The sequence below is a fragment of the Coregonus lavaretus genome (genome assembly GCF_964263955.1).
Source record: "Coregonus lavaretus genome assembly, chromosome: 5".
NCBI classification, from domain to species: Eukaryota; Metazoa; Chordata; class Actinopteri; order Salmoniformes; family Salmonidae; genus Coregonus; species Coregonus lavaretus.
The window spans coordinates 14,329,617-14,351,696 of record NC_139992.1 but is presented as its reverse complement, the minus strand read 5'-3'; the positions used below and the strand labels follow the sequence as shown (position 1 = coordinate 14,351,696).

The window sequence follows — 22,080 nt, the reverse complement described above, 5'->3', positions numbered from 1 at the left end:
TGAAGGGGCATCAGTGGCAGGGGGTTGTGGGGGCTGAGAGCATGGCAGGGTATAGGTGGAGGGGCTCTATAATCACACTTGAATGGTTCACAGGATGTTGTGTGTCCCACAGTGGTGTGTCCAAGGGGTGGCCCAGGGTGGCCATAGCTCCCCTTGAAATCTGATTGGCCACTCCAGTGGCCCCCCCAGAAATGTTTAGACCTGATGGGTCATCCCTGAATATATTGATAATTTTGACCAAGATATGCACCAACAGCAAGACTCATCAATCTCACCGAAGAAAGCATCCGAGCAAGCGAAACAGCGCCCCTCTGTCTTAGTATGTGTAGCCCATGTATCTGATGCGGTCTGGCCAAAAATAGTATGACATATTTTTTTGGTCAGCCAGCATCAGATACATGTGTTTCAGATACTAAGACAGATAGGTGCTATTTGCCTCGCTCGGATGCTTTCTCTAGTGAAATAGATTCAGCCTCTTGCGAATTGAGGGAAAATTATGAAACATGGATAGACACATGTTTTGTCATACCCGTGGTATACTGTCTGATATACCACGGCTGTCAGCCAATCAGCATTCAGCGCTCGAACCACCCAGTTTATAATTACACACAAACCACACCGGCCACATTGTGTGCGTGAGCATTGCAAAATAAATGTACACATACAATAATTTCACTCACACCACTCGTGCGCGTGAACAAGTGTCTGCGTAGCCAAACTAATGTCTCACCATTACGATAACAAGGGAGGTTAGCATTTTGTGGGGGGGTATGATATTTGTGCGTCTGTAACTTTCTCACTCATCATTATTCACGATTCATTCTGGATTATCCGTAATCATGGTAGCATCCACATTCATTTAGAAGTGTTTAGAAACATTACACTTTATATTTTAGTCAGTTAGCAGACGCTCTTATTTTTTCATCAGCCTTCACTGATATTCTACTCTTCTTTACAATAAAAGTGACTCGAAAATGACACATTATTTACCATTCATTTCTATTGGGCACAAAATAATCTGAAACACAACCAAAACAAACAGTAAATGCATCCAATAAATGTGTAGAGTCAAGCTTGATGTAGTAATTGTGTGCTATGAATATGGGACCAAATACTTATATTTTTTTCTACTTTAATACTCAAGAGAATCTGCCCCAATACTTTTGGTCCCCTCCTAAAACGTGGGGACTATGTACAAAGGTGCTGTAATTTCTAAACGGTTCAACCGATATGGATGAAAATACCCTTAAATTAAAGCTGACAGTCTGCACTTTAACCTCATAGTCATTATATCATTTCAAATCTAAAGTGCTGGAGTACATAGCCAAAACAACCAAAAATGTGTCACTGTCCCAATACTTTTGGAGCTCATGATTAAGGTTCAAAATGTTATGGTCCCCCTAAACTGGGTCTGTGCCCCACCTTGGCCACTCCATTCAAAATGTTCTGGACTCCCAAACACAGTTTTATTTTAACTCTTCATTATCTCTGTCGAGACTGTCTGCTTTGCTCTGGGACTCCGAGAATTGCCACTTTACAATTCACTGGTGTTTCTTTTAGCCATTTCAGGAGAGTGTCCTGTTTCCCAGTTCTCCCGGTGCAGTATGGTATTGGTAGCGAGCGTCAGCTGTCTGGTCCCTGCAGGGTAAGCTATGCCGTGGCTGAGCGTCTGAACCAGTGGCCTACTACAGTCTCACGATAATGGAATGCAAGGTGTGTGTGTGTGTGTGTGTGTGTGTGTGTGTGTGTGTGTGTGTGTGTGTGTGTGTGTGTGTGTGTGTGTGTGTGTGTGTGTGTGTGTGTGTGTGTGTGTGTGTGTGTGTGTGTGTGTGTGTGTGTGTGTGTGTGTGTGTGTGTGTGTGTGTGTGTGTGTGTGTGTGTGTGTGTGTGTGTGTGTGTGTGTGTGTGTGTGTGTGTGTGTGTGTGTGTGTGTGTGTGTGTGTGTGTGTGTTTGTGTTTGTGTGTTTGTGTAATGGAATGCACGGCTGCTTTCCCCTCTGGGGCTTTACATGTGGTGATTACACTTCTCCGCAGAGCCAGGGACAAGCAAACGGTACCAGCAAATGGTACCATGACATTACCATTCCCTGGAAGATGCAGGGTGGGATACAACTACATGGAGTTCAACTGGGAAAAGTCAGGTCCCAAGAAACACATCCTGAAACATCCTAAAACACAGAGCCTCTTATCTGGTTGGATAAGAAACATCCATCAATCATACTCCATTCAACACAAAGCACTGATACAGCATTGTATGGTGCCTTCACTGATAACACAGCTCCTAACAAAGGCTGTATTTTGTCTATACTCTAAGGCCCTCAAATTAAACTCTGGACCTCAAAGCCAGTTCCACTGCTTTTTTTATTGTTCCCCTCTAATCACAGACTGATTTAGACCTGGGACACCAGGTGTGTGCAATTAATTATCAGGTAGAACAGAAAACCAGCAGGCTCCGGACCGCATAGGGTAACAGTTGAATTTCCCAAACTCGGTCTTGGGCCCCCCTGGTGCACGTTTTGTTTTTTGCCCTAGCACTACACAGGTGATTCAAATAACCAACTCATCAGCACGCTTTGATTATTTGAATCAGCTGTGTAATGCTAGGGGAAAAACCAAAAACATGCACCCAGGGGGGCCCCCAAGACCGAGTTTGGGAAACCCTGCTCTAAGGCAAGGTTTCCTTGTGATGTTACATTTGATACTGGAGCTCCGAGGCATGCGTCGAAATCGCTAAGCAGTATACTTCGAAGCAGTGTGCCGATGCGTGTATCACTTTATCAGAAGTACGTCACCAATGACGTCCGATGCTTCGTTAGATCACATACTTTTTCAAACCATGTACTGCAAAATGCAAGATCCCACTGATTTCGCTGTGGTTCTGGTGCTTTCTTCGATTCCAAGCTGCTTTCAAACACTGACCTCTACTGGACACCATACTTAAAAATATAGTTATGATTTTGTATAAAAAAGTTTCACCTGACTGGTAACATAGCAGGTAAGGTAGGCAACTATGGAACATTCAGGGACATGATGGTACGAGGTTGAATCCAGTTGAAGGCACACTATTTTGGAAATTGTTTTATGTGAAACCACACTTTCTGCAATGTTGTTCAAATAATGTGTTTTATTTAGTATAGCATAAGCTTCTGTCTTAAGCATCCTAAATAATGCCATAGATTCAGTTTTTGAAAAATAGTAAACTTGAAGGCAAAAAAGGAAGCATGATATAAGATGCGAACCAGCACAATTTGATGAAAGCACCAAAGCCAAACTCAGTCCTGGGCCCCCATTGGGTGCACATTTAGTTTTTTGTCCTAGCACTACACAGCTGACTCAAATAACCAACTCATCGTCATCAAGATTGTATTCTTATAATCAGCTGTGTAGTGCCAGGGAAAAAAACAAAGTTTGGGACCAAGTTTGGGAAAGCTTACTCTAAGGTATTGGAACCAACGCACTGGTAGCCTAAAAACAGCGGTGGTTTAATTTCATTGTGCTTTTCTTTGCAGCATTCAAAGCTGATCTAATTCCTTTTTTTATCAACACATAATCCATGAAAATGAGCTGCGCCAAATTCCCATGATGAATATTCAGGGCCTTCTCTCTACAGGCTTAGTAAATTAAATGGAGCCAACACGATTCATCTAAATGATAATGGAATACCTGGTGAGGCGGGGAAGACTTGGCCCACTGCAACCTTGGAATACATGCCATGGTTTAGTAAAATACTGTACCATCTTCTCACAAACAGGAGGTCAATGGGAAAGGTACTGTAATCATTGTGGAGGCTGCTGAGGGGAGGACGGCTCATAATAATGGCTGGAATAGAGTCAATGGAATGGTATCAAGCATTTGGTTTCCATGAGGTTGATACCCTTCCATTGACTCCATTCCAGCCATTACTATGAGTCATCCTCCCCTCAGCAGCCTCCACTGTAAATATCAAGATGTAAGATTGTGGAGAGAATTGTGAACGTGGCTAGAGTAAAAACTACTGTATCTATCAGCAACTGCAGTGAATTCTTAGCTGGACACCCAGCTACATTTGATAATATCATGAAATATCATAAAATGAGCTTCAAGATCTAAAATGGATATAAGCATGAAGCAATACCCGTTTCGATGGTCAGAATTTGAAGAACGAATAAAGAATGTGTCAAGTTAGAGGCAAGTAAAACCATGGAATAAGAGATCACAGAATGTGACATAATATGGTGACCTTGAAGTACTGTCTATGGTGAATGGGTAAATGGAGTAAGTATGGGTAAGTTTGTGAGTGAGGGACTTACATCTGTCTTGTGTTTCCGTCACATAGCCAGCCCTCGGGGACGCAGGTCACCTGGTCATGGCAGTGAAACTCCCCTACGTCACACAGTATGGGCTCTGGATGGAGGAGAGCGGCTGGAGAGAGGAGATAGAGATGTTATGGAGGGGATGGGATGGGATGGATGGCTTACATGTTTCATTCAAACATGGACCTGTAGTAGCACGAATAGGAAGTGATTGTGTATTTAGCTTGAGGCGGTTCCAGGTTTGTTAAAGGAGATGACGTTATTACATGTACTCTACTACAGGTCCATGTTTGAATGAAACATGTAAGCCATCCATCCCATCCCATCCCCTCCATAACATCTCTGTCTCCTCTCTCCATCCACCCTCCTCCATCCAAAGCCCATCCTCCTCCATGCTTTACAGTGGGAAATACACATGCAGAGATCATCTGTTCACCCACACCGCATGTCACAAAGACACGGCGGTTGGAAGCAAAAATCTCCAATTTGGACTCCAGACCAAAGGACACATTTCCACCGGTCTAATGTCCATTGTACGTGTTTCTTGGGCCAAGCAAGTGTCTTCTTCTTATTGGTGTCCTTTAGTAGTGGTTTCGTTGCAGCAATTCGACCATGAAGGTCTGATTCACACAGTCTCCTCTGAACAGTTGATGTTGAGATGTGTCTGTTACTTGAAATCTATGAAGCATTTATTTGGGCTGCAATTTCTGAGGCTGGTAACTCTAATGAACTTATCCTCTGCAGCAGAGGTAACTCTGGGTCTTCCATTCCTGTCGCGGTCCTGATGAGAGCCAGTTTCATCATAGCGCTTGATGGTTTTTGCGACTGCACTTGAAGACATTTTCAAAGTTCTAAAAATGTTCCGTATTGACTGAACTTTATGTCTTAAAGTAATGATGGACTGTCATTTCTCTTTGCTTATTTGAGCGGTTCTTGCCATAATATGGACTTTTTTGGTTACTACATGATTCCATGTGTTATTTCATAGTTTTGGTGTCTTCACTCTTATTCGACAATGTAGAAAATAGTAAAAATTAAGAAAAACCCTTGAATGAGTAGGTGTTTTAAAACTTTTGACCGGTAGTGTAGTTTGAAGACAGCTGAGTTGGAAAGACTTTCTTTTGAGCTATGTTTTATAGCCTACCTTTTAGGAGTGGGACAAGTTTCAGACGGAGACAAACATGGGTAATCAATATTTATTTCTAGGCAATGTAGAAAATGATGTCATATTTAGGAAGTACATTTCCTTGGAAAGATAACTCCCATGTGATCATCCGCCCATGCATAGGCAGCCTACTCTATTTCATTGAGACCACACATACTGTATACTAGGCGCTTGATCTCGCACGCCCAACTAGGAGAGCAGAGGTATGCTACTTAACTTGAAGCAGAGAACTCTGTGTGTGAATAATGCAACAAATATGTACTTTTAATAGAATAGGTAAGACTAACGCATACAAAGCAGAAAGACGACTGTTTCCAAATAATCTGCGGGACAACAAAAATATTTTCATCCCAAAGTTGTCTGATCTGAAAAGTAAAGGGAATGCAGGGCAGACAACTTTGTGATTAAAATAGTTTTGTTGTCGTGCAGATTATTTGGAAACAGTCATCTTTCTGCTTTGTCCCGCAGTTCATTTTGGTATGTTCTTTTTCACATATACATTGACATTTTGGTAATTTAGCAGACACTCTTATCCAGAGTGACTTACAATCAGTGCATTCAACTAAGGTAGATAAACAATAACATATCACAGTTATAGCAAGTAAAATGTTTCTGTAACCGTTACTGAAAATGTTGTTGCTGTTGTTGCCTACCTTCAAATTTATTTTTGTATTTTAAAACAATTATGTTTTAGTTTATTTTGATCCATTGATCTTTGTGGTACTTTAGAATTGTATTTTGTAATTTTTGCCCATCCCTGACCAAAGTGAAGTCCTGGTCAACTAAAAATTAATCCCAACCTTCCAATAGCAGGGCATCTGTCAGCATGTTGACATGTTTCCCTGCCGGGAGCTGTCAGACACTCTGTGCGATTATTCACACATGCTCAGCTAAAGATTCGACACCACCATGTTACCCACCACTACCTCCTCCTCTCCATCCTGAGGAGAACCAAGAATTTGTTTCAAAGCATTAATGTTCAGGCTCAGGCGTTCAGGCTCAGGCTCAGGCTCAGGCTCGCTCTCGCTCTCTCTCGCTCTCTCTCTCTCACACACACACACTGAATTTCTAACACTACTATGGTTGGTTGGAGGGAGGGAGGGAGGGAGGGAGGGAAGGAAGGGTGTGTGTGTAGGGGGAGGATGGGGGAACAACTTTTCAGCACGTAAGTAGTGGTGATAATTAAATGCACCGCTGCACTATTCCCTATAGTACCCTCAAGCAAATTCACTACCGGGGGACAGATATGAAAAGGTCAACCATCTCATCTTTTACACTTTTTCTTCTATCTAATTCCACCGGTGTCATCCATCGAAAAAATATCGCTGTTTCATTCAAGGTCTTCTTTGAAATATTGAACGTTTTTATGTTATAAAAGGAGCCTCTTCTAAAGATGGCGCATATTGATCATATTGCAAACCCCTGAGTCCTTCCTGACTCATACCCATGTGAGTGGGGACTGGGAATAGAAAATATTGAAGATTATCATTACAAAAAAATCTAATTGGACTATTGCAAGACCTTAATCTTCATATCCAAAGACATGCTAAGGGAGACATTCCTATTCCTAGTATGATAAAACAAAATGTTAAGTGACATTTATAGTAGTCCTTCCAATAAAAATTAGGCACACAGCCATGAAACAAAGTGGCACAGCACTCAACTTCATAACAAATAGTAACATTTGTGTCACTATAATAGGGTAGAGCTGTAGTAAACTTTCCTGAGGGATTTTTGTATTGCTCTAAAATAGATCATTCCCTGTAAGTATTCTGGCCTGACACTGACCTCCTCAACACATGCCTTCATTCACTGTAACAAATTGATGTACATTTACAGCAAAACATTTACAGTTAGCTACTGTAATTCTATATTACAGTACAGTACTGTAAAGAGCAATGCATTATGTTGGCTCAATGGCTTTCTGCTACACTGCTGTAAAATTACAGCAATTTTACAATAAAGTACTATATTACCTGTTTTGCTGTATATTTACAGCAGTATACTGTGAATTCTGATGCATTGTGGGAAAATGTAGGCGGAGAAAGTATCTCTGTCTCATTAACATATTTGTTGCACCCGTTAGTGCGAGTGCTGGACCAATACAACTGAAATGTGGTAGTAGGTCCCTAACAGTTTGTGTGTAGGGGACAGATCAGAGTGGCAAGACCTCAGAGTCTGGGCCCAGTGGGAGTGACGTTTTTGGAGAAAGTGGATCACTGCCTTTTGGCTGATCCATATGTAGTCTCAGGCTGAGTAGACAAGATGTTGGGTACTGTTAAATTGGTGAAGGTAGCTCAAATCAAATTGTATTTGTCACATGCGCTGAATACAACAGGTGTAGGTAGACCTTACCGTGAAATGCTTACATACAAGCCCTTAACCAACAATGCAGTTTTAAGAAAAAAAAAGTTACGGAAATATTTACTAAATAAACTAAAGTTTAAAAAAATGAATGTGCAACAGTAAAATAACATTAATGAGGCTATATACAGGGGATACCGGTACCGAGTCAATGTGCGGGGGTACAGGTTAGTCAAGGTTATTGAGGTAATATGTACGTGGTAGGGGTAAAGTAACTATGCATAGATAATAAACAGCGAGTAGCAGCAGCATAAAAAAAGGAGGGGGTCAATGCAAATAGTCTGGGTAGCCATTTTATTAGCTGTTCAGCAGTCTTATGGTTTGGGGGTAGAAGCTGTTAAAAACCTTTTGGACCTAGACTTGGTGCTCCGGTACCGCTTGCCGTGCGGTAGCAGAGAGAACAGTCTATGACTAGGGTGGTTGGAGTCGCTGGCAATTTTTAGGGCCTTCCTCTGACACTGCCTGGTATAGAGGTCCTGGATGGCATGAAGCTTGGCCCCAGTGATGTACTGGGCAGTACGCACTACCCTCTGTAGCACCTTGCGGTAAGAGGCCGAGCAGTTGCCATACCAGGCAGTGATGCAACCAGTCAGGATGCTCTCGATGGTGCAGCTGTATAACTTTTTGAGGATCTGAGGACCCATGCCAAATATTGTCAGTCTCCTGAGGGGGAATAAGCATTGTTGTGCCCTCTTCACAACTGTCTTGGTGTGTTTGGACTATGATAGTTTGTTGGTGATGTGGACACCTAGGAACTTGACGCTCTCAACCTGCTCCACTACAGCCCCGTCAATGAGAATGGGGGCGTGCTCGGCCCTCCTTTTCCTGTAGTCCACAATCAGAAGAAGAAGAAGAAGAAGAAGAAGAAGAAGAAGAAGATCAGCATGGGAGCAAGTCTCAAACCTTTAATGGTTGAGTGCTAAGCCATGTCCTTTTGATCTGTTTTTCCCTGTTGTCGCTGCCAGTTTAGAAGCGTTTGTTACGGCCTCTACAAGTGCAAGTGATATAAAACACCAACTATTCATTGGTATGCTGTAATATATAATTACATATTCACTGTAAGCAATTGCTGTAATTTTATTACAATACAATTTAACAAAGTATTAATGTTTTGCTGTATATTTACTGCAGGGTTGTGTAAATGATGGTGCACTGTAAAACATTTTTGTGGGAGGCGAAATAATAATAATCATTCACTTATTTCAAGGTGTGCCTTGTAAGTAGCTATATTTGCTGCACCCGTTAGTGAGAATGCTGTACCAATTGAACTGACATGTGGTAGTAGTGCACTAACAATTGAATGTGTATAGTGGACAGAGCAGAGTGGCAGCAAGTCTTAAACTTTAACTGGTTGTGTTTTGTGAAGTCCTTTTGGTCTGTTTTGCCCTGTAATCGCAGCCAGTTTGGAAGCCTTTGTTTAGGCCTGTAGAAGTGCAAGTGACATAAAACACCAAATATTCATAAATATGCTGTACTATAAAAACACATAGCAGCCAACCTGCTTGCACCAATCCCATGTAACGACAGTAAAATACCAATATTATTATTAGCAGCATTTACTTTCTTACAGTATGCAGGTGTATTTTACAGTATTGTACTGTATTGTTATCCTCTGATATTACAGTAACTTACAGGAAGCTGGTGGCAAGTTACTATTAATATTATAGTAACGTTCTTGGCACTAGCCATAGATGGGCAAAGATACATCAAAAGGTATGGTATCTTGTTCCAAATACAAAATACCTTGACTACCAATGTATCCTTCACTACAACAACATTATCAGTAACGGTTTCAGAAACTCTTTACTTGCTATGACTGTGATATGTCTTTTTTTAATCAACCTTAGTTTAAAGCACTGACTGTAAGTCGCTCTGGACAAGAGCGTCTGCTAAATGACCAAAATGTAAAATGTGTGTACATGCAAGTTTATTTCTGTATTAGAAAGTACAAAATACATGTATTCTATTTATACTGTTACAAAATACATGCATTGTACTTCAGGCCAGTGAAATACAAATTACAAAATCATTATTGAAACTATTGAAATAGCTATATCAAATACATGTAACAGAAATACAGCCCATCGTAAACCTTCAATGGTTTACTAACCATTGCGCTTCCAGTAATGCACTGTAAATTCTAGAAATACAGTATGTTGCTGTAGTCAGGTGTTCCAGTAATATGCTGTAAATGTGTCTTTCAGTAAAGGTCCTGTAAATCTAAAGTAATTTACTGGCTTCTGTGCTGCCAGTTTTTACTGTAAATTTACAGTAACCTACTGGCTACTGTGCTGCCAGTAATTTCCTGAAAACATTACAGGAAAGCATTTATTGTTGGTAGCTAGAAGTATTTTAGAGCGAGAGAGAGAGTGAGAGTGTGTGTGTGTGTGTGTGTGTGTGTGTGTGTGTGTGTGTGTGTGTGTGTGTGTGTGTGTGTGTGTGTGTGTGTGTGTGTGTGTGTGTGTGTGTGTGTGTGTGTGTGTGTGTGTGTGTGTGTGTGTGATGGAAATATACTGGGAGACAATGTTATTCACATAAATAGATCTGAAAATACTAAGGTTGAGATTATAAAATATTAGCACAGTCTCCACTAGCGTATACTCTGAGCCATATTTCTAGGTAGGTAGATGGGAAAACACAATGTAGTGTACTTATAATATATGCCATTTAGCAGATGCTTTTATTCAAAGCAACTTACAGTCATGTGTGCATACATTTTACATATGGATGGTCCCTGCAATCAAACCCACAACCCTGGAATTACAAGAGCCATGTTCTACCAACTGAGCTACAAAGGACCACAAAGAACTACTTAGCTCGTTATTGGATGTTTTTGTCGCCCACATCGTGGATGACTACTGCATTACTCATTGTCTTCGCTTCAGTTCATTTTACAGGAGAGAGGAAATAGGGTAATGTTCCACAGCTGGTAAATATTTGGGTAGCCTATGAGGGGTTTTCACCCTGTAATGATGTGCCTGTGAGCTATTTCCCCACGAATGATGCACCCTTCGCCAATTAGTGACAACAATTCAAACTAGACTATACTGTAATAACAAAATATCTGCCTGTTATAGCGCCACCATGTGGTCGATATGAATGTTGTTGAATATGTTGAGCATTGACAGTGTTCGTAACATGTGTACCAAACTTTGTTACAATACGAATGTCTGTGACTGATTTATATGCATTCATGTGCCACACCACACCTACGTGAATGTTTATTTGTCAATAGAGGCCATGTTGTTTTAGGTACTAGTCTGGAATATATTGCGTTCAGAGACCTTTCTCCATAGATTCCACATATCAAGTTGTGTGCAGATCGGTCATTTGGTGCCAGAGGAGTAGCGTTTTAAGTGTTTTTCACCAAATTCAAAATGGCAGAAAATCCATCATGGTGGACCTTATGGGTCCCTGAGGCAAATTTGTTCTTTGTGAGGAGAGGGATCTATGTACTGAATTGAATGACTTTAGGTCAAACGGCGGGGTGTGACATTTCAACGTTTGCATTTTCAATCGCTTGTTATAGCGCCACCATCTTGCCAAAGTGTAATTGTGTAAATCCCTGATCTCTGTGGCAAGAAGCATCATTCATCCAAGTTTCGTCAATATTGAGCCAGTGCTGTCTGATGTACTTACGAACATACTAATGGATGGAGACAGATCCACAGTCCCCTCCCCGATTTTATCATTGGGGACAGTAGGAAATGGAAGAGTCTGGTAATCATTATTTAGAATAATTTGTACCGGTAATTATTTTGTTTGGTTTCGCCAACCTGTTACTTACCACAACCGCTGTGAACTGGCTCTTAAGTGAGTGTGCGCCGGTCAGGTTCACTGTTTTAGCCACAGGTTGTGTGCCTATTAACATTTGGTTTCTCATGTTTTGGGGGTACCTTCAAAGTTTATTGTAAACGCTAATGTTTATGCTAATTCTGTCTTTGTTTTCACAAACGTGTTAAGTGTTGGTCATTGCTATGTGAATTGTGTAGTAGTATTACCTTTCAAGCGTGATCACTGTTCTTTAAGAATGTAGGTCTAGTGGCCTACAGTCTTAGAATTAGTGGTGACTCGAGGAAGTCTGGAGATCCTCAAGAAAAATAACTGAAAGCCACGCCTCAATTCTGATAGGCTGCCACCTCTACAATATATTATTAAAAAAGGTTCAAAATTAAACCCCTCCCATCACAAAATGTTTCCAGTTTGAACCTTTACACAGGAGTTCCTCGAAGACCCTTTTCAGAGTTTTTTAGAGGGAAAAAAATTGGTATGTTGAGTGAGTAAATAAAAAATTGTTATCCACCATCACTGACAACATGAGCGAGCATAAGGGTATAAGTTATCAATATAAACATGAGAGCTAAGGGTTATAAGCTATTAATAGCTTGATTATATGGGGTTGGACCAGGTGTGCTTGGTTTGCAGAAGTCTCTATGGATGTGTCTAGTACCTTTGAAGCTGAATTGATTACCATTGAAGGCAGGGAGGGAGCGGGTGGAGGCTGGTGGTGACTGAGAGGCCATTTACTCTCCTGGCAGGCAGCAGGGGCCATGAAAGAGAGAGAGGGTCTCTTGACCTCAGAGCAGCCAGGGTTTCCATTGATGTGTCTACCTGCTTTCATGCCTGCCTGTCTGCCTGCCTTGAAAGGCAAAGGGCCACATTTGAGTCATTTGGTTGACCTCTCATATCAATTTATCTCCCCTCTCGGATTCAAAAGCCTTTACTCCTTGACTCTCAATCTTTGCTAGCACTGCAGCTCTTGCACCCCATATCGTTTCAGAGTGAAATAGAAATAAATAAGCATTCTATGGAGGGGAAAAAAACAAACCACACAGTGTTGCCGATCCCCAGTAAAATAAATAGGACTATGACTGCATTTGCATGAGAAATAAACATACTGAGTCCGACCACTAACACAGACATTGTATCACTAAATGGTATGGTTATTTGAAGATAATTTCAAACAAACATGAGTGGTGGATGGATAACAGAACAAATAACAGCATAACAAAATGGCAGCTAGCGTAGCAGGCTTTGGTTGGTCGGAAACGTTCAGTGAAGCCTGGTTGGGCACATTATCAGAAGCTTCATTCCTGACACCCTGCATTCGTTATGACGGGCAGAACACCACTGCTCATTAAATCCATTGAACTCTTTGAAACACGGCAGATTTTAGAAAGCAGAACAGAAAGTCTCATTTGGAGACAGGAAGAGAGAGAGGAAAGATGGCTTTCAGAATTGATAGTGAGTAGAACTGGAAAACCATGCAGGTGGCTGATTTTCTAACAGGGAATAAATAACAGACTAATTCTTTTGAAAGTGAAATTATAGTAAAGGTTCAGTATGTTTATTTATTTTTATTTATTAGGGGGTAGATCAGCTTTAATATTGCAGATACAGTGGGGGGAAAAAAGTATTTAGTCAGCCACCAATTGTGCAAGTTGTCCCACTTAAAAAGATGAGAGAGGCCTGTAATTTTCATCATACGTACACGTCAACTATGACAGACAAAATGAGAAAGAAAAATCCAGAAAATCACATTGTAGGATTTTTAATGAATTTATTTGCAAATTATGGTGGAAAATAAGTATTTGGTCAATAACAAAAGTTTCTCAATACTTTGTTATATACCCCTTGTTGGCAATGACACAGGTCAAACGTTTTCTGTAAGTCTTCACAAGGTTTTCACACACCGTTGCTGGTATTTTGGCCCATTCCTCCATGCAGATCTCCTCTAGAGCAGTGATGTTTTGAGGCTGTCGCTGGGCAACACAGACTTTCAACTCCCTCCAAAGATTTTCTATGGGGTTGAGATCTGGAGACTGGCTAGGCCACTCCAGGACCTTGAAATGCTTCTTACGAAGCCACTCCTTCGTTGCCCGGGCGGTGTGTTTGGGATCATTGTCATGCTGAAAGACCAATCTACGTTTCATCTTCAATGCCCTTGCTGATGGAAGGAGGTTTTCACTCAAAATCTCACGATACATGGCCCCATTCATTCTTTCCTTTACACAGATCAGTCGTCCTGGTCCCTTTGCAGAAAAACAGCCCCAAAGCATGATGTTTCCACCCCCATGCTTCATAGTAGGTATGGTGTTATTTGGATGCAACTCAGCATTCTTTGTCCTCCAAACACGACGAGTTGAGTTTTTACCAAAAAGTTATATTTTGGTTTCATCTGACCATATGACATTCTCCCAATCCTCTTCTGGATCATCCAAATGCACTCTAGCAAACTTCAGACGGGCCTGGACATGTACTGGCTTAAGCAGGCGGACACGTCTGGCACTGCAGGATTTGAGTCCCTGGCGGCGTAGTGTGTTACTGATGATAGGCTTTGTTACTTTGGTCCCAGCTCTCTGCAGGTCATTCATTAGGTCCCCCCGTGTGGTTCTGGGATTTTTGCTCACCGTTCTTGTGATCATTTTGACCCCACGGGGTGAGATCTTGCGTAGAGCCCCAGATCGAGGGAGATTATCAGTGGTCTTGTATGTCTTCCATTTCCTAATAATTGCTCCCACAGTTGATTTCTTCAAACCAAGCTGCTTACCTATTGCAGATTCAGTCTTCCTAGCCTGGTGCAGGTCTACAATTTTGTTTCTGGTGTCCTTTGACAGCTCTTTGGTCTTGGCCATAGTGGAGTTTGGAGTGTGACTGTATGAGGTTGTGGACAGGTGTCTTTTATACTGATAACAAGTTCAAACAGGTGCCATTAATACAGGTAACGAGTGGAGGACAGAGGAGCCTCCTAAAGAAGAAGTTACAGGTCTGTGAGAGCCAGAAATCTTGCTTGTTTGTAGGTGACCAAATATTTATTTTCCACCATAATTTGCAAAAAATTCCATTAAAAATCCTACAATGTGATTTTCTGCATTTTATTTTCTCAATTTGTCTGTCATAGTTGACGTGTACCTATGATCAAAATGACAGGCCTCTCTCATCTTTTTAAGTGGGAGAACTTGCACAATTGGTGGCTGACCTAATACTTTTTTCCCCCACTGTACATATCCTTTTTAAAAATAAATTTCCCTTTATTCTTTCCAACCCCACCACCCCTTCCCTAATTGGAGTAAACTAGTGAACAACAATTCTTAGGCCTCTACTTCCAGCTTATACATACTATATACATTTTATGGATACAGTCAATTTTACATTAATTCTATTTAGTTTGTTTTTACTCCTGAATTTCCTCTACCCTCAACCTCTCCAATCATTTTCATCATGTATGCCATATCTTTCTAACTGTGCTCTTTCACAAAAGCTCTCAACCTATAACCTATGTACAGTGGGGAAAAATAGTATTTAGTCAGCCACCAATTGTGCAAGTTCTCCCACTTAAAAAGATTAGAGAGGCCTGTAATTTTCATCATAGGTACACGTCAACTATGACAGACAAAATGAGAAAAAAAAATCCAGAAAATTACATTGTAGGATTTTTAATGAATTTATTGGCATATGATGGTGGAAAATAAGTATTTGGTCAATAACAAAAGTTTCTCAATACTTTGTTATATACCCTTTGTTGGCAATGACACAGGTCAAACGTTTTCTGTAAGTCTTCACAAGGTTTTCACACACTGTTGCTGGTATTTTGGCCCATTCCTCCATGCAGATCTCCTCTAGAGCAGTGATGTTTTGTGGCTGTCGCTGGGCAACACAGACTTTCAACTCCCTCCAAAGATTTTCTATGGGGTTGAGATCTGGAGACTGGCTAGGCCACTCCAGGACCTTGAAATGCTTCTTACGAAGCCACTCCTTCGTTGCCCGGGCGGTGTGTTTGGGATCATTGTCATGCTGAAAGACCCAGCCACGTTTCATCTTCAATGCCCTTGCTGATGGAAGGAGGGTTTCACTCAAAATCTCACGATACATGACCCCATTCATTCTTTCCTTTACACGGATCAGTCGTCCTGGTCCCTTTGCAGAAAAACAGCCCCAAATCATGATGTTTCCACCCCCATGCTTCACAGTAGGTATGGTGTTCTTTGGATGCAACTCAGCATTCTTTGTCCTCCAAACATGACGAGTTGAGTTTTTACCAAAAAGTTATATTTTGGTTTCATCTGACCATATGACATTCTCCCAATCCTCTTCTGGATCATCCAAATGCACTTCAGACGGGCCTGGACATGTACTGGCTTAAGCAGGGGGACACGTCTCGCACTGCAGGATTTGAGTCCCTGGCGGCGTAGTGTGTTACTGATGGTAGGCTTTGTTACTTTGGTCCCAGCTCTCTGCAGGTCATTCACTAGGTCCCCCCGTGTGGTTCTGGGATTTTTGCTCACCGTTCTTGTGATCATTTTGACCCCACGGGGTGAGATCTTGCGTGGAGCCCCAGATCGAGGGAGATTATCAGTGGTCTTGTATGTCTTCCATTTCCTAATAATTGCTCCCACAGTTGATTTCTTCAAACCAAGCTGCTTACCTATTGCAAATTCAGTCTTCCCAGCCTGGTGCAGGTCTACAATTTTGTTTTTGGTGTTCTTTGACAGCTCTTTGGTCTTGGCCATTGTGGAGTTTGGAGTGTGACTGTTTGACGTTGTGGACAGGTGTCTTTTATACTGATAACAAGTTCAAACAGGTGCCATTAATACAGGTAATGAGTGGAGGACAGAGGAGCCTCTTAAAGAAGAAGTTACAGGTCTGTGAGAGCCAGAAATCATGCTTGTTTGTAGGTGACCAAATACTTATTTTCCACCATAATTTGCAAATAAATTCATTAAAAATCCTACAATGGGATTTTCTGGATTTTTTTTTCTCAATTTGTCTGTCATAGTTGACGTGTACCTATGATGAAAATTACAGGCCTCTCTCATCTTTTTAAGTGGGAGAACTTGCACAATTGGTGGCTGACTAAATACTTTTTTCCCCCACTTTACCTATTATGGACACAGTATGCTTACATTATTCGTCCCATCCTTCAACTCCATTCAACACCACCCATCTATCTCTTAAAACCATCCATATTGGATTTCTATTTGCAATATATTTTTCAACTGTACTGTGATGTTTTACAAAAGTTCTGAACCTTTCTATTCTCATTGTTTCTACAGATTGTAAATTGAAAATAAACATTTTTGCTAAAAGTATTATTATATTATTGATCGATTGACTATGACTTTTCAGATCACCCAGTAGTGCTATCTGCAGGGTTAGCTCCAGGTAAATATTGCAATCCTTTAGCCATTCCTGGACCTGTGTCCAAAAACAGGCTACAAATGGACAGTACCAAAACAAATGATCTAATGATTCTGTCTCTTCGCAGCAAAATATGCAGAGCTGGGAAGATTGTATCCCACATAAAAATAACATTCTATTGGTAGCAAGAATTGTATATAATAATTTAAATTGAACAATTCTAAGTCTTGAATCCGGCGTCGTTTTGCGTATCAGTTCATAAACACTATGCCATGGGATCTGTACGTCAAAAATCTCTTCCCAACTATTTTGCAATCTATATGGGACAGCTGTCAATCCTTTGGTCCTTAAATACTTTTTATACTTTTTTATTTATCACAGTTTTCTTTCACCAATTATGTTCTTTAATGCAAGGCCGACAGACAAGTTCCTTACTTTTTCCCCCTTCCACTTTCCTCTTCCATTTTTGCAGTAATGCTGCAATTATTTGGTAGTATTTTTGGGTAGAGCAGACATTTCCATATGTTTTGTTAGCTGCATGTGCGACATAACTCCACCAGTCCTACCGATGATATAATTTACGAAGATTATACATTTTTTAAACATTTTGTCCCCCAAATTTTTTTAAATCAATTTGTATATTTCAGTTTAACCACAATATTTGTTGCATTATTTGTTCTGTCGTTTCTGGAGGATTAAACCAACTTTGTATGGCTTGTTTTAGAAATAGTGATATTTGGGAGATTATTTCCTTTTCTAGGTTCAGTATGTTGATTAATCGCGAGATACTATACTGTAAATTCATCATTAAGATACAGAACTGTGCTTCATTAATTGAAACAGTGGCGGCTCCTGAAAAAATTCTCAGGAGGGGCAATTTTTCTGATGATTTAGGTGACCTACACACATTTTAAAAAAGATATGTCCAGCAACAACATGAAGACAGGGGCAGCATATAAGTCAATACCAGAAGCATTTATTGACTGATCTGGGGAGATGGATTCCAGTTTCTGTGACAGATTATAAATAATCTCTGATGCCTTTGTTATATTAGCTTTTGGTTGAATGTACTGTCGTAGTAAATATATAATGTTATAGCTTGGTCTGACTAAAATCTTGTGCATGACCCATTTTGTGTTGGGCGTTTGTTTTCAATCAATGCTATCCTATAACAATGGACAAAAGAGTCCTATCTTGTCAGCCTTGTCAGCAGGTGGCCAAGGACAACACCCATGCCATAGGTCTCTCAGTTCTTCCAACTCACGAGTTCTTGCTCTGAGGACACACACACACACACACACACACACACACACACACACACACACACACACATCATCACTGATAACACACACACACACACACATCATCACTGTTAAACACACACACACACACACACAAAAATCCCCTCTCTTTAGGCTGAACATTTGAAGACAGAGAACCCGACTCAGAGCCAATGCAACAGTGGAGGGGACCTCGCCCAACTCATCAGGACCAATCAGAAGATCAGAACTACTAGATTCAACCTACATCATTTATTGTATAAAATGTCTGCACACAATGTTTTCGGGGCTCTCTTCTCCCTAAGAGTTTGACGAACGAGTCCGTGCACGCGATTCCAGATATCTTTACCTCTGAATAAACTGCCTTTATTATACCATATCCACCCTGTCCAAAGTCTCTACTTGGTCTCAGTTCTCCAGTAAACTTGTGATTATCAACAGTACACAACGGTAACAAACAATTGGGGGAACTCACGGATGACACAAGTTCAACAGAAAGCAGTTCAATGTCGGGGTACAGAGTCGCTCTCTTACCAGGATCGCGGTCCGCTCTGACCAGGGTGAAGCCGGCCGGCTCCACTTCTCTGTCCGGGACTCTGTCATCCAGCCAAGTCTCCCAGCTGTATTGGGATTCCGCTGCCAGCAGCGTTTTCATTATTTAGTCCGTTCGTAGCGGGTATGTACACGATCAACAAGATCAGTCCAAAACCAACCACTGGAAATCCATGGTTGGCAGAATGTTTGTAAACTAAGTCTACAAATTAAAAACATAAAATAACGCCACACTGCAGGTCGCAACAGAGACGCTGCTAGCCGCTATTGTCTTAGTTACGTTCATGGTTACGTCACGTATGACGAAAGCGCGTAAGTGCAAGCCCACAGACACCCATAGAGAATGTATTGAGAGCTTTGAAATTTGAAAAAAATAGATTTTACATGACAGGCTATGAGAGACTTCTGGGCGATTTTCAACCTGACTGAAATCGCCCCAAAAACGGGCGGGGCCATTTGAAGCACGACTTTAGCCTGATTTGACATTTAGTGGCAGTCAGATCAGATTACAACACTGATAACTACTGTTGCCGTGATATAATTGATTAGAAAAAAAATCCCTTCCTTTTCCCGTTTGGCAGTGCGTCGCCCATATCGCCCTATTGAACAAGCCGTCCCTGAATTGAAACCCTACTACCATTATTCATTACAGAGCAGAGTGGACTTCATAATAACTTGGTGCTGTATCGCAAACCAATAGGATGACAATTATGATAAAAGTCCAATCCGATTCCATTAAATCTCAAAATGTAATATAGGCCTACTCAGTGGAAAGGGCTGAAAAAAGGCTTGACACTTGACATCAGAACATCCAACATTTTAGTAATTTAGCAGACGCTCTTATCCAGAGCGACTTACAGTTAGTGAGTGCATACATATTTTCGTATTTTTTATACTGGCCCCCCATGGGAATAGAACCCACAACCCTGGCGTTGCAAGCGCCATGCTCTACCAACTGAGCTACACGGGGCCCGTGTAACAATTGACTGATAAAGAGCAGGCCCTCTAATAGAAAATACATTACTTGATCCTCATTGCCCTTATTAAACTTTTCCTCTGCCATTCGGTGTTCCCTCCCTCCCTCCTAACCATGGCTAAACCTCATAACCATAATATATCCCTACGCAGGGACTAAATATACACAAAAGAGAATGGAACTCTGCAACAACACAATGCTGGAGAGACTAGTTTAATTAAATTCCAACTGCATTATTGAAAAACATATATTTAAGATTAACATTTGTCTTTGCTCAGTGTTGTTTGCTTGTCAATTTGCTTCTAAGACATAACCTCTCCACAATGTTCCCCTACAGGTTGTGTGTGAATGTGGAACCGACAGTCCAGTGACAGTCCAATGAATCCTCAACTGGCATCAGGCACTGAAGTTCATATGTAGTGAACAAATGTAAGTGCCGTAAAACTTCAATTAAACAATGAGTTTCAAATAGCCGCCTGTCCCTTTAATAGCCAGGCATTAGCACACATTTCAGCAAATTAACTCCTGTTTCAAATAAACAGTGTGTCTAAATTAATTGTTTACGAGGTTACGATGGACACAGCTCTGATACTCCCACGTGCATAAAAAAAAGTACATTCTGTTGCTAGCCATGGCGCCTCCAAAAAGAAAACACAACATAAATTGAGTGAGTACCGGTACCACTCTCCTTGGTGCTGAAGCACAGAATCGGGGGTGTATGATAGGCAGCCTTTATAAGTCTGATCTGCAATGGATTTGTTATTATGATGTTTATACTGGTCATACTGGTCACAATAAACAGTGTGGTAGACTTTTCAACATTTTATTGAGCAAAAGCTATGTGCATTAAAGAAATAGAAGCCTACCTCAAATAGAAGCCGTGTGTTCAGTGATTGAAGCATATAAATGCCCGGGCTATTAATTGAAGTTTTACGGTAAACACACACACACACACACACACACACACACACACACTGACTCCTCTTCCTGGCCAGCAGTGGGTCATATACCGATCACTGCACCTGTACACAGCCATTCTGAAATTAGCCAATCCAACTACCTCATCCCCATATTGTTATTTATTTTGCTAATTTGCACCCCAGTATCTCTATTTGCACATCATCTTTTGCACATCTATCATTCCAGTGTTAATATGAAATTGTAACTATTTTGCACTATGGCCTATTTATAACTTATAACTTACTACATTCGCACACACTGTATATATATTTTCTGTTGTATTTTTGACTTTGTTTTGCTTACCCCATATGTAACTCTGTGTTGTTGTTTTTATCGCACTGCTTTGCTTTATCTTGGCCAGGTCGCAGTTGTAAATAAGAACTTGTTCTCAACTGGCCTACCTGGTTAAATAAAGGTGAAAAAAATATACATTATGGATGAGAGGAGAAGGATATTTGCCAAACTGAGCAGGTTATTAAGAATATAACCACACCGCAGCATGGACGTATTCAAGCCCTATCCTAATCTTCATATAATATCTGCCATGAATCCCAATGCAGAGCCAATGTCATGCATCTCAATGCTGCTGCCTGTCGTTAACACTCTAATGAATCTTTATTACAGGCTTATCTCTCATGGTGACACCCGCCATGTGGTATTTAGAACCCAAATGCCATCCACGTTGACTCTGATCAGGAATATGAAGATGTGAGAGCTCCATTACTTTGTTCTTTGTAATAAATGATTTCAGAATTTCACTCATTTTTCTGGCTTCCACCCATATGGAATTATGTGAATGTCATCAGTATTGAAATAAGACTTAGTCCATTTCCCTCAGTCCAAGAATAATGGATGTAAGGGTAGATAAAGTGACTGCATGCATAGCCAACTCATTAGCATACTGTTTTGCGTGAGAGAAAATAATGACGTACAAAGGAGAGAAGAATGCGTTTTACAAATTACAAATTCCATTAAGCACTTTAACTAGCCGGAGGAAAATCATGTCAGACTCTACCGGGGGACCTTTCTCACATGGCAACATGGAGCAGCAGCAACAACTCTGCATCCTAAATGAACTGGGTCAGAAATCAATGAGAAAGGACAACATGGTCTTCATTAGACACAGCCTGACCTTCAATGTTGGGGGGGGGGGGGTGTATAATGCGTAAGTACCCCCTGTATATAGCTGTTAGAACCCTACTGTTATTTTATTTTAATACTGCTCTTTCATTATTTTGTATTTTGTATTTTTTACTTAACACTTTTTCTTTTCTTAAAAACTGCATTATTGGTTAAAGGCGTGTAAGTAAGCATTTTACAGTAATGTCTACACCTGTTGTATTTGGCGCATGT

At 40.9% G+C, this 22,080-nt stretch overlaps 1 protein-coding gene across 1 annotated transcript in view; it reads right to left on the bottom strand.

The window, feature by feature from the left end:
- The window catches only part of LOC311128814 (low-density lipoprotein receptor-related protein 1B-like), a gene marked incomplete at both ends in the record, with an annotated part of 602,749 nt that overhangs the window by 416,013 nt on the left and 164,656 nt on the right, over positions 1 to 22,080 (bottom strand). Inside the window, 2 exons of the mRNA XM_084161045.1 lie at positions 3,664 to 3,737; positions 4,290 to 4,383. Coding sequence (XP_084017171.1) covers positions 3,664 to 3,737; positions 4,290 to 4,383 — 168 coding nt within the window. The remainder of the gene's footprint in view (positions 1 to 3,663; positions 3,738 to 4,289; positions 4,384 to 22,080) is intronic.